Consider the following 12,790-nt stretch of genomic DNA (forward strand, 5'->3'; position numbering starts at 1 on the left):
TCAGCTGCTCATGAACCTTTTCATTCATGTTTTACTTCCAAAAACTTCCACAATTCTATAATTCTCCAATAATTTAATAGGAATTTTTGATTTGTGTGTTTTTTCATTTGGCTTCTTCACTCCTCTTAGAAATTTATTGTTGTTACAGCAATCTGAAAAATGGAACAAAAATTTACCCTTGACAAAGGTATCTAATGCTTGCTTACAAACAAACGGTTTCACTTGCCTCTATACACATAGCCACTGAAATGATTTGATACAAAGAAGGCTTTTTGACATGTCCTTGTTTTGTTTTGTTTAGTCGGCACATGATCTTGAAGCCAGCTCAACAAGTGTCTTCTCTGCAGCTCTCCTAGCCAGCATCTGCAAATTACCAAAACACATGAGATGAAAGCAAAACAATTGCTTGTAACAACACATAATCTATAATGCCGTATTTATATACATACCTCTTTAGTTTCAATAACCGACTCACGTTGTCTTCTCACTTTCTCAAGTTTGCATCCTCCGCACCAATTTGAAAAATCTTTCTGATAATTCTTCATTTCTCGAAAAGTTGAGCTACAATGAGAAAGAAAGGGAAATATGAAAGGGTTCATATATCAGAGATGTAAACACATTGGCTGATGAAACTATCTTACATTGATGTCTAATGTAGCATTTAACGTTTTTGAAAAACTTTACCTTCTACACCACAAAATCAAGTTGGCTCGGTGTCCAGAAGTTGTAGCTCTAGCACCATGGCGATGACGTCCACGATGAAGAATGGCATGGCCAGGTACATGAGAGTAATCATAAACTTCCTACAGAAGAACAAGTTAAGAAAGAATCTAATGGCTACACGAACTATGAATGTGCACAGACTAAGCTAATCAGTTCTAAACTCAATATAAAGATCGTTGTGGTTGATACAACATCATTATATGCACTGACTGCTTGATGGTTGGTGTCACAAGTACCTTTTCACTGCTACCGGAATTCACATGACTATCACATCTCACACCTCGAAAGAACAGCTCCCCACCGGAAAATTGTTTACCCAAGCAGACATTCAAACTAAGCTCTGAGTCATCCACATGGAACGCTACAATCAAGAAGCAAATTTTAGATAATCCACCAGTTCAAATCTAAAAAAAAACAAGGAAGAGACCCATTATGTAAAGCTTCCCCGTACTTACCAAGATCAACATCCCTATCTTTTCCATATTCAACAACATAGCCATGGTGAGAATCTAAAGCGGATCCACAGAATTCCGGAAACAGAGCTGACACAAGATTGAAAGCCAAGCCCATCAGCAAACATATCACAACAAAAAAAACAAACTTGCAATGATGAACACAAATCTGCAAATCACAATTAGAATCTAAACCTTGAGATATAGGACTTAAAAAGTCCTCAACCAACTGCTGAAGCATCCTATCAAAGCCAAAATCATCAAGGACAACACCAAAATTGTTCATCGTATTAGGTCTCATTATTGTGGATCTTGAATCATAAACCCATTTCTCCATATGTTCAACCTGAGAAAATCAATTCAAGAATCTGATAAGAAAGACAAACAACGACTTACCTTAGCTATAGCCAAACATTAAAAAGACGATAACTTTAAAGTCAATTCATACCTCTGCTAGTAACATTTCACAAAACTGTGGCTTAAACATTTCAAAAGTGAAAATCCCAGGAGCGGACTCAACCATCATGTTCCTAAAACTCTGTTCCGACTTCTGAGTAAAAGCTCTAATAAACGAAGGCACAAAGAAACTTGTAGGGTCAAGAGTATAGATCTCTCCATGCAGACGCTGCAAAACCAGATTAACAACAATCAAAAACGATTGAACCAACCAATTCAAGATTCAGACTTTTCAACCCCCAACTCGATAAAAAGAAACTTACTTGATAAGAAGACAAGATTTTTTTCCTGTATTCGTTATGCCTCATAACCTGGGACATGAGATACGAATTCAAAGCTCAAATCACAGTAATAGAAGCTCAGAAATGGGTAAAAAGGAAGAAGCTTTTTTTACCCGAACTCGTTCAGTGTCAGGGGAGTATCGGAGAAGAAGGTCTCTCATGAAACTAGCTTTATCGATTCGAGTGGAATTGAGAATCTGCTCAGGTAAGTAACGCTCAAGGGAGCTAAACAGAGACGGGCTAAAGTCCAAAGGTAGATCTTCATAGTTCTCAGGCTCATGTTCTTCTTTAGGGGTTCTCCGAAGTTTCAATCTTGCCTCGCCGTTTCCAGAGGAGGCTCGCGGTGGTTCTCCTTGTTGCTGCTGCTGCTCAGATTGTTTTCCGGAAGAAACGAGAGCCATAGATCTAAGATGAGTTTGATTGCACATTCAGGGTCAAGAAAGCGATACGCATTCTAGGGTTTAGGTTTGGATGAGTGGAAAAAAGAAGATGAAGATGGTTTGTTTGAGAGGTTAGGGTTTCGGATTTTTATAGAACCTCTCCTCCAAAGTAAAAAAAAAAAAAAAAAACGTGGGACCTTTTCTGATATTTGTTTCTTTCTTTGCTCCTACCATTTTTAGAAACGTTGATTTTATTTTTGTTGTTGTTGGTCGAAATTTAATCTGTAATAATACTTACTAATCAATCTGTATAATGTTGTTGTTGGTGGAAAACTTTAGGTTATATGCTTCATCATGTAAGTAAAAAAACAGTGACGCATGATTTTGTACAAAATGATTCACAGTGGGAAATAAATGTGACAGAGGCCACACAGAGCGCAATGCTTACAAAAGAGAGAGAGAGAGAGAAGTGATTCTAGTGTTTTTATTTTTTACCTAAAACATGCTAAGAGTGTAGAGAGAAACAGAGCTTTGTACTTTTGGTTGTTCTTCCCAAATATGAAATATTATGTTTTTTTCTTTTGACATTTTCTTTCTCTATTCCCAAAAATTGGTCCAAAGAATTAAACAATACATCACAGGAAATCTTCTTTCACTGACTGTGAACTTCACTTCCTTTGCAAAACACCATTTATGTGTCACTTCTCTTTATTCCCTATTCTCTTTGCCTTTGCTGTGTAAGAATAAGTGTTAAAGCTTTTAAAAAGCAATGAGCTTTCAACAACATTGGATCGATGATTCTGGCCAGAGCTCAGAGTATGTTTCCCCTGCAGACGTATAGCTGCATTATAATCTACAATCAATCACAGATAGCCTAGATGAAAGCTGAGAGAGAAGAGTTTGTAACATACCAATCAAGCTGAGCGATCAACTAGGCTGTGTACAGTAATTGTAAATATTGATCAATATGCACACTCAAGGGACAAACCGGCCAGCTCCAAGAAAAATATATGATCAAAGACACCCACCTTTGCTTCCTTGTCAACTGAGTAATAACTTTTCAAGTAACTCGACCTCTCGTGACGCGTGGTCTTTATTCAAATGCTTGAACAAGGCATTATGTGTGTAAGCATCTGGCTCAATCTCTTTATCTAGCATCTCTTTATACAAATTGACAACCTCTTCCCATTTCTCGAGCTCACAGTTTTTGCTTATAAGCATAGTGTAGCTATATTTGTTCGGTGAAAACCCCTCTTCTTCCATCTTGCACAAGAGTCTGTAAGCTTCATCTATATCACCAGCTCTGCAATAGCCATGTATAAGAGCATTGTATGTCATGACATTTGGACGGACACCTCTCTTTTTCATCTTGGTGGAATACTGTAAGGCTTGTTCTAGCCTTCCTGCTTTCGCATGACCATGAATCAACACAAAGTAGGTAATCACACTGGGAGATAACCATTTACTCAGCATTTCATCATACAAATCACTAGCCATCTTAAACCGGCCCTTCTCCAAATAAGCGCGAATAACCGTGGTGTAAGTAACATGATCTGGGACAAGACCAACTCTAAAAATCTTACGCTGAAACTCAATCGCTTTTTCCAGATTCCCAACCTTGCAGAGTCCGTCTATACGAACGTTATAGATGATCAGATCTGGAGCATGATGATCCTTTGCAACCATCTCTTCGTGCAGACGAAACGCTTTGTCTGAATCTCCAAGCCGCATTTCACCCACAGTCCTTGTAGTGTATGCATATCTATCAGGTTTAATTCCTTTCCTCAGCATCTCATCATAAACCTCGGTTGCCATTGAAAGATTCCCATTCTTAACAAATCCTTTTACAAGAGTCGTGTACGTAATCACATCAGGAAATATCAGTTGGTTCGTCATCTCTTCTTTTAACCGGAGAGCACCTTCCAAGTTCCCTGACTCACAAAGACCATCTATTAGAGTATTGTAGGTGACAACACTGGGACTGATATCTCCAACTCTCAAGTCATCAAACAAGAGAGATGCCTCTACCATCTTCCCCATCTTGATGTACCCATGCATCAAAGTGTTATAAGACACAACATCAGGAGCTGCCATACTAGATAACACCTGTCTGGCATCATCGATCTTTCCATACTCGCAGAGAGCTCGTATATAAATATTATATGTGGCTGTGGTTGGATAAATACCAACATTAACCATTTCGTCCGTAACTCCCCAAGCTTCATCTAACAAACCTTGTTTGCAGTACCCTTCAATCAAAGGATTAAAAGAATACGACGTAACAGGGAAGCCAGATCTTTGCATATCTCCATGAAACCGTCTAGCTTCCTCCATCTTACCATTCTTGGAAAACCCATTGATCAGTATATTGTAAGTCACCTCACTAAATTCAACATTCCTTCTCTTCATCTCTAACCAAATCTTGTCGACTTGCTCCAAATGACCAGCCTTGAAACAAGAATCCAACATAGTATTAAACGTGATAACCGTTGGCAAGATACCATTCTCAACCATCATCCCGTAAACCTCTCGTGGCTTACTCATCATCAACCTCGAATCCCTAAGAACTTTCAAAACACTGTTACAATTCCTAACACTAGGTAAGAACCCTTTCCTAATCATCTTCTCAAAACTAATCAAACACTTGTCCGCCATATACTTCCTAGTGTAAACCCACAACAACAGATCCAAAAGCTTGATAGCAATAAGCTTATCAAAGTTGCCATCAATCAAAAGATCGTCAATTTCGTGCATACCGAGATCGATACTTCTCTCAGCGACCAAGTAGGCTTCACTCATCCAATCATTCTCAGCTAAAATCTCAAGCATCGCTGCGAAAGCTTGACGTGACTGCTTCACATCGCTCTGCCTCTGTATCCAATTGAAAAAACGAAACGCGATCTCGGGCTTTGCCCTAATCATATTGAGTACTCTAACAAGCAAATCTGGATCAGTGAGAAGGATACGAAACTGATGAGAGGTCCACTTCTGATTCTGATTAGGTTTGTTTCCTCCGTGTGAGGTCAAAATGAGATTAGCGTAATAAGACTCGAGATTGGAGGAGGAAGAAGACGCAGCGGCGCAATGAGGAAGAGTAGTGAAGCGAAAGAGGAAGCGTGAGAGGTTATTGCAGTTGTTGGTAGTAGTGGAAATAGAGAAGAAAGATCTCGAAGCTCTGAGACAGAGACGGAGACATAGGATCATTGAAGAAACAGAGAGGAACACATAGGAACCAAAATGGATCTCAAAGGAATCGATGATTTCAAAAAACCTTGACAAGGTAGGAGGAGCGGCCATTAACTCTCCACGAAGCCTTGTGGTGCCATCTCTCCTCCCGTGCGTCGGCGATCAACCAAACTCTCCCGGAGCTTCACAAAATAAGGGTTTATCTCAATGTTCTCTTAACCGTACCGGTTCAACCGTAATTCAATCTCCCTCCCGGTTTGATATGTTTCTTTAACCGTATAAAATCCACGGTTAAAATCGTTAATTTCGGTTCTGTGCTCAACTTTCCATTCTAAAGTCAAAGGTTCCGACCGGTTTAACCACGATCCACAATGTAACCGGTTTGCCTTTTTGGATTTGGTTTTGGAAAAAACATTCTCATGTGCTTGTCCGTATCAGACTAAGCCTTACAAGTTAGCTACAATCTCACATGAACATGTTCAAAAGCATGTTCGAAATCTATTCTCAAAATCTATAAATTTAGGTAATGTATCACGTAAGCAAAAACACATTGAGCAATACAGATTACATGAATATTAATAAACAACACAAGCAACACTTCCCAACAAAAGCTAGCTACTGAAACAAAGCAAAGAAAAAATCCAAACTTTCTAATTGCCAATAGTAACATTCTCCATTTCAACTACTAGCTCAGCTTCAGATCTTTTGTCCAATTCAGTTTCCATGTGTTTCAACGAGTTTCGCAGCTTACCGCAAGCACCCGTAAACCCATCTGTGGAACTCTTCAAACACTTAACTTCAGCCTCAACTTCGTCGAGATTTCCAAGTATTATCTTCACAGTTTGCTTCATTTTGTCTATCTCCTGAGGTGGATAGACGCAAGCTCCAAGCTCATCGATTTGTACTCCGGTTCCTTTACACAGCTTCAGTAGCTTCTCAAGCGACTCCACGAACCCGCTGTTATCCTTTGGATTCTCCAGCTTAATCATGCTAGTGATAACTCTAATGAGTTCTTTTATCACCGTGATTGTCTCAGACACAATCTCACCAACCATTGTAGCAACTTCCATTTCTTCAGGAGACAAATCATCGCCTAAATCGTCATCATCATCATCATCATCATCTGACATATTATCACCAGATGCCTCACATTCAGCTGGCTTCACTTCTTTCATCTCCCTAAGAACATCCTTCATGGAGACTGCAACTTGTGTAATAGCCCTGCCAATGGCAGTAATGTTTGTTGCAGGAACCTTCTTGAAACTGGAGCATGCCTCCCAAACCACTCCCGAAAGCTGAGGAATAGATGGCTTCTTATCCTTTTCATATGATCCCTCTAGTTTACAGACACAAAAACAAAACCATCCACAATTAAAGCACTCAATCATTAGAAGTATGTTCAGGACTACACACACTACAGTATGACATAACGAGTTCAATAAATGATACATAATGGGAGAAAAGTATTAAACTTTTCAATTATTACCGTATAGAGAGACAGAACCCTGCAACAATCTGAAGCTGGAATCGACGATTTGTTTAACAGAAACATGTATGATTGAAGACAAAGTAGGACCAGCACCAACTGTGCTTCCATGGCAACAAAGCAAAAAACCTTGAAGAGCATTGAAGTAAGACTCCATTGTCTCTTTAAGTGATTCAGCTTTTGGAGATTCTCCAGTCCACAGCATTCCCACTAGCATTTTAACACCAACCAAGCAAAGCACAAATTGAGAAGAAGAAATCTTAAAAGAGGAACCAAGAAAATTATAACAGTGAAATTCAAAAAACCTATGGTGGCTTGTTTAGAGAGGTGATCAGACATCTGAATAACGTCGTTCCAGTTAACTTTCTCCACTGTAGGAGACGCTGTTCGATCGAACAACTGCAAAAAATTGTGTAGCATAATCAACCTATGTTTGATTACGAATCTTAACTATGGTGTGAACTTGTGTGAATCAGTAAGTAGAGAAAATTACCTGGAGAGTATCATAGATGGTGTTGAGGTGAGAAATCAGAAACTGATTTAGATCTTCTTTCTTAGATTTCACCATTTTTTTTTTGTATTCCTTCTCAAACTCTTGACGTCTCTCAAGCGCTGCTAAGCTAAAAAGCCTAAAGGGTTTTTGACTACGGTTCGTAACGATGTCGTTTTAGGACTTATGAAACTAGTGTTATTATTTACAGAACAGCCCTCCCAAAGTTTTGCTTTTCAAGTTTAGAGAAAAACCACAGCAGGCCTTGAATGCTTTGGCTTGTTTTATTGACTGTCAAGTTATGAAAGATCCAGTTCTCTAGCAAAGTTGTTTTTATATGGTTTGGTTCAAAGGAATTGATGATAATTTTTAATTAGTTACTAGATATATAACTGTTTAGTTTGTTACTAATGGTTTTGTGAACTAGACCAAGCTAGTCTAGTGAAGTCCGACTACAAAGTGAACCAGTCTTTTCAGAACCTTTAAAGAAGCAGAGTCAGGTTTAACAAGCAACGCTCATGAACATATAAAGTCTCAAAAAAAATATGAGAGACTATGAACTTGGGAAAAAGTGAAGCAGTCTTTAACCTATAAGAGACAACAGGTTTCTCTTGTAAATGCAGAGGAAACAGAACACTGAACAAGAAAGAAATAGCAGTGCAATGAAGAGAAGAGATCTACCTATGGTTGCTTGTTTAGAGAGGTGATCAGACATCTATAACATTAATCCGGTTAACTTTTTTCTTGAGTAGGAGGAGACGCTGTTGGATCGAACAACTGCAAAAAAAGTTTGGCACAATCTTTGTCTAATTACAATTCTGATTCATTGCGAGATAACATGACATGAAACAAACCAAAATGGTTAAGAAAAACATGCCTGGAGGGTATTGTAGATGGTGTTCTGATGAGCAATCATAATCTGATTCAGATCCTTTCTTTTCTCCAATCCAACTTCCATGACTTTGATCGCGTCTCGCATCTTTCTGCAAACTCCCGGAAAGGCGTTGGAAGACCACTTCTTATGCTCAACTTCAGCCTCAACTTCATCAAGATTTCCCCCTAGTATCTTCACCGTTTCAACCATTTTGTCAATCTCCAGAGGTGGATGATGACAAACGCAAGTTCCAAGCTTTTCAATCTCTACTCCACTTCTTTGACACAGCTTTAGTACCTTCTCTAGAGAATCCACAAACTCGCTATCCTCCTTTGGATTCTCCATCCCAATCGTCTTAGTCATTACTCTAATAACTATTACCACCATGATCGCCTCAGACACAACGTCAGCAACCAATTTAGCAAACTCAATCTGTTCAGGAGAAAACACATCACAAGATGATGCCTCACACTCACGTGAAGGCCGCTTCACATCTTTCATCTTATTAAGAACATCCTTCATGATAACAGCAACCTGAGAGATAGCATTGCCTATAGCGATGAGGTTTGTTGAAGGAACCTTCTTGAAATTAAACAATGCCTCCAAAACTACTGCTGTAAGCTTCGGAATATACGGTTTCTTGTCTTTTTCATATGTTCCCTCTGCAAAATCATCCACAGTTAAGCAATTGCTACACTACCCTTATGACAAGACGAGTAGGTATTGATGAAAAATGGGAGCAAAAGTATTGAACTTTTCAATTTATTACCGTAAAGAGAGACAGAACCCTTTGACAATTCGAAACTAGAATCGACGATTTGCTTAACAGAGACGTGAATGAGTGAAGACAGAGTAGGACCAGCAGCAACTGCGATTTTATGGCAACAAAGCAAAAACCTTTGAAGAGAAATGAAGTAAGACTCAATTGTCTCCTTAAGTGATTCAGCTTTTGGAGATTCTTCATTCCACAGCATTCCCACTATAGCATTATTATTTAACCCCACAACCAATAAAGCAAAGCACAAATTGAGAAGAAGAAGAAGAAGAAATCACAAAATCAAAAGGAATCTGAGATAATTAACAAAGAAACCTATGGTGGCTTGTTTAGAGAGGTGATCAGACATCTGAATAACTTGTTGCCATTTAATTTGTTCCACTGTAAGAGACGCTGTCTGATCCAAAAGCTGTAAAAATTTGGGCATGAAATCAATGTCCGATTACAATTCTAATTCAACATACAAAACAAAAAAAAATGTAAGATTATGAAGAATAATACCTTAATGGCGTTAGGATGCATGATCAGAGATTGACTTAGATCCTCTTTGTTTGATTTCCCCATTCCCAAACTCTTTTGAGGGTTTTGCATGAATGCTTTATTTGCTGTCGTTTTTATCACCTAGGAGACTGACTAGTGTTATTTACGGAAAAGCCCTTGGAGAATTTTGGATTTACCAAGTTAAAAGTTAAAAAAAAAAAAAAAAAAAACTCAAGCAAGTAAAGTAACCGATCCAAAGATTGCTTGTTTTGAAATTTGAATTATTGAAGCAAAGAAATTTAAACACAGAAGAGAAGAAACGTTAACAATATTATTGCAAATCTTCAGGCCTAGAGGCTTTGGCATCAACTCTATCTTAGCTCATTTGAGGGTCCTTTAGGGAGAAAAAAGAACTCACTTTTATAGAACCAGGTTGTAAAAAAAAGGAGGGTCTTTTTTATTTATTTAGTTTATAGTGTTATGAGAATTCAGTTCTAGGTGTGAATATGTGACTGTTCTGTTTTTTTTAGATGAACTGAAAGGAAAAGCTTATTTTTTTTGATGGTCTTGTTCTGAGTTGTGAACCAGCAGCTTTGTGTTATTGTTAATGATGTGGGTTTTAAGACAAAACTGGTCCTACTACTGAGTTCCATCTCAAAAGCGAAAACCAGATTTCCTTCAGGAACCTTTTAAAAGAAATAAGTTCATGCCCCCACCCCACCCTGAGATAGGAGGAGGAGTCGGTCGGTTGGTTGGTACAACATCCCTAGCTGACAGCCATATTACCATTGCCTTTAAACACACATGAATCCTTTTTTTCAGTTGGTGAAAGTGACAACAACAACAAAGACCGATCAAAGTCAGGTTCGTTCAACAACACATAGAATCAGATTGGAAGAAGCAGCTACAACAGAGCCGGCATAAACAAAAGAGCTAAGGAGATGAACCAAGAGCCAAAAAAAAAATAGCAATTTTTAACTAGTAACTATGCCAATTCATAGAACAATAGTCTCAATTTCGATCCAATTCTGGCCAATTAAGAGAGACCGACCACCATCACCACAGATAACAATATACAAAATTCCAAAAAAAAAAAAACCAAGAATCTGGGAATGAGGAATTAGTAACTTCAGAAATTGAAAGCAATGTACAAAGAGAAGTTGCAAAGTTAAAAAAAAAAAAAAAAAAGAGAGAAAACGATTGATCAAATTTACAAAGTTAAACCACGGAAGGCGTCTTAGCGGAGGAGGCAGCATCGGAATCTTGAAGCTTCATCACGGCAGCATCAGGACGGCCAAAATTAGTAGGCGCATCAGGACCAAGAAGCTGAATCGCAGCGTTATCATAAGCAAGAGCAGCTTCCTCCGCTGTTTCAAAAGTCCCTAACCATATACGTTGAGGTCCTCCTCCTCCTTTACCACCACCGCCACCGCCGTTAGCTTTCCTACTATCACATCTAATCTCAGCCGCCCACTTTCCCCAAGGTCTCTGCCTCACGCCGCGGTACTTCTTCTTCTTAGTCTCCGTCGTCTTAGTCGCGGCAAGATACCTCGCCGGAATCCTGATTTTGAACCGAGTTTTCCTGACCTCGGCCTGGGGATCGGAAGAATCGAGGACGATCTCCTTGACTAGCTTCTTGCCTCGACGACGCGATGATGGAGGATCCGATGATGATGATTCGTCTTCGCTGCTTGAAGAATCGGTTGCTTCCATGTCTGTGAATGAAATTCGAACAATTCTCTTCATCTTCGCCGGGTGAATTTTTGAGACGACGACGGAGCAAAGGTTGGTTGGTTTTGGTTGGTTAGGGTTTGTTGTTGTGTTCGAAGTCTTAATAGAAGAAGAAGGAAAGAAAAGGAAGGATTTTGGCTTGTTCGTTACTTAATCACAAGTTTTAACCGACCTTACTGTGTATGTATGTATCTCTCTTATCTTTTTATAATCCGATGAGCGATGAGTATCTTGATTGATCAAATCCGTCCGAGTCGGTTTTGAAATTTTCAAATTCATCCACCAAAAAAAAAACAAAAATATGGAAAAAAAAAAAATCTGTTTTTGGGAAAGATAAAATACAGTAATGTCAAGTCGTGGGTGAAAAAGTAAAATCAATGTTCGTGTCGGTTTTGAAATTTGAAAATCAAAAATTAGTTTATTGGGTTTTCAATGCCCAAAAATACGAAAAAGCCCAACGTAGGCTGCATTTAGTCTTGGACTTGGAGGTCGGCAAAACCTACTTCTTTTGGGCCTTGAAACTTCTCTATGATCCCATGACCAAAGGTTTGGATTTTGTGTGTTTAAGTTGTATGTAGATTTTGAAGATTGCAATAAAGTTTCATTTTCATTCATCGAAAGTAGCATATGTGTTCATAAGATTGTCATTTGGATAAAATGACCAATTGACCATCCATTAATGACATTAAATCCATATTGCATGATTAGAGAGTTTATGATTTTTGATACTGTATAACACTTGGTGTTGAACTTTGTCTACAAGCTACCAATACGCAAAATTAGGACAATTTGAATTATGTATGGGCATTTATCAAAGCTATATATGGATCGAGAGCTCTTATTCTTATGACCATTTTCATGAACTATGTCAAAACCTGTATATGCTTATTTTTATAAAGATGCACCAGCACCACAATAGTTGATTACTTTCTTAATTAACCCTAAATCTTAATCAACAAGGAAACGTGATACCCACACTGATTAACGTAAAACACATGACATCATTTATATAAGATGAGTATGACCAAGTTTGAAAATAAAATAAAATCATATACGATGTTTTCTCTTCGAGCGATGTTTCGTTGCGATATCTTTCGCATGATTTCAACTATTTATGACGTACTTTATTTATTAGGATTATATCGTTTTCTCATATATATTAGTATATGCATATGATATGACTGATTTATTATCATTCGTCACCACAAGTTACTGAGACTATATTATTATCAAACAATTCGTATCCACCAGTTGCGTTGCACCACGAAATATGAAGAGAAGATAAAACCCAACGGGTGAAAGGGACGTTTACCAATATATCAACCTAATCTTCCCCAAACCCCCATTTTTCTTCCAATTAAGCTTATTATTAAGCACAATCAATTCTGTTTATTAAATTATACTCGTGACCACTGATTGTTTTTGTTGGTATATAATTTAATATATACCACAAAATATAAGAACATGACATAAGAT

General features: G+C 38.2%; 4 protein-coding genes and 1 pseudogene across 7 annotated transcripts; all 5 read right to left on the reverse strand.

Annotated features, from left to right (window-relative positions):
* Positions 1 to 72: 72 nt before the first annotated feature.
* Positions 73 to 2,517, reverse strand: LOC104756651 (2-oxoglutarate and iron-dependent oxygenase domain-containing protein ICU11). The gene is made up of 9 exons (XM_010479272.3): positions 2,026 to 2,517; positions 1,895 to 1,942; positions 1,624 to 1,800; positions 1,371 to 1,521; positions 1,179 to 1,265; positions 960 to 1,084; positions 685 to 803; positions 450 to 561; positions 73 to 363 (listed from the first exon to the last, which is right to left on the reverse strand). Exons 1-9 carry the CDS (start codon positions 2,338 to 2,340, stop codon positions 298 to 300), a joined length of 1,200 nt encoding a protein of 399 aa, XP_010477574.1. The 5' UTR covers positions 2,341 to 2,517; the 3' UTR covers positions 73 to 297.
* A 237-nt stretch (positions 2,518 to 2,754) lies between these two features.
* Positions 2,755 to 5,679, reverse strand: LOC104756652 (pentatricopeptide repeat-containing protein At1g22960, mitochondrial). Of its 2 annotated transcripts, none has more exons than XM_010479273.3 (2): positions 3,204 to 5,679; positions 2,755 to 3,119 (listed from the first exon to the last, which is right to left on the reverse strand). In XM_010479273.3, the coding sequence occupies exon 1, from the start codon at positions 5,587 to 5,589 to the stop codon at positions 3,334 to 3,336; it is 2,256 nt and encodes a 751-aa protein (XP_010477575.2). In that variant the 5' UTR covers positions 5,590 to 5,679; the 3' UTR covers positions 2,755 to 3,119; positions 3,204 to 3,333. The 2 variants fall into 2 exon arrangements, with proteins under 2 accessions (XP_010477575.2, XP_010477576.2); XM_010479274.3 differs by having other exon boundaries at positions 2,755 to 3,133; positions 3,204 to 5,661.
* A 275-nt stretch (positions 5,680 to 5,954) lies between these two features.
* Positions 5,955 to 7,819, reverse strand: LOC104756654 (uncharacterized). The gene is made up of 4 exons (XM_010479275.3): positions 7,458 to 7,819; positions 7,270 to 7,363; positions 6,965 to 7,174; positions 5,955 to 6,814 (listed from the first exon to the last, which is right to left on the reverse strand). The coding sequence occupies exons 1-4, from the start codon at positions 7,530 to 7,532 to the stop codon at positions 6,129 to 6,131; spliced, it is 1,065 nt and encodes a 354-aa protein (XP_010477577.2). The 5' UTR covers positions 7,533 to 7,819; the 3' UTR covers positions 5,955 to 6,128.
* Positions 7,820 to 7,911: 92 nt separating this feature from the next.
* Positions 7,912 to 10,209, reverse strand: LOC104756655 (uncharacterized). Of its 2 annotated transcripts, XR_762317.3 has the most exons (6): positions 9,605 to 9,950; positions 9,419 to 9,512; positions 9,098 to 9,307; positions 8,332 to 8,990; positions 8,136 to 8,231; positions 7,912 to 8,042 (listed from the first exon to the last, which is right to left on the reverse strand). XR_762317.3 is itself a non-coding variant. In XM_010479276.3 (5 exons), exons 1-5 carry the CDS (start codon positions 9,692 to 9,694, stop codon positions 8,187 to 8,189), a joined length of 1,098 nt encoding a protein of 365 aa, XP_010477578.2. In that variant the 5' UTR covers positions 9,695 to 10,209; the 3' UTR covers positions 7,912 to 8,186. The 2 variants fall into 2 exon arrangements, 1 of the variants encoding a protein (XP_010477578.2); XM_010479276.3 differs by having other exon boundaries at positions 7,912 to 8,231; positions 9,605 to 10,209.
* Positions 10,210 to 10,533: 324 nt separating this feature from the next.
* LOC104756656 (ethylene-responsive transcription factor ERF069 pseudogene) lies at positions 10,534 to 11,670 on the reverse strand (annotated as a pseudogene). Its single transcript, XR_015586361.1, has one exon. The product of XR_015586361.1 is annotated as an ethylene-responsive transcription factor ERF069 pseudogene (transcript).
* Between the last annotated feature and the right edge of the window lie 1,120 nt (positions 11,671 to 12,790).

The sequence above is a fragment of the Camelina sativa genome, chromosome 17 (assembly GCF_030686135.1).
Source record: "Camelina sativa cultivar CO46 ecotype springtype chromosome 17, ASM3068613v1".
Classification (NCBI taxonomy): Eukaryota; Viridiplantae; Streptophyta; class Magnoliopsida; order Brassicales; family Brassicaceae; genus Camelina; species Camelina sativa.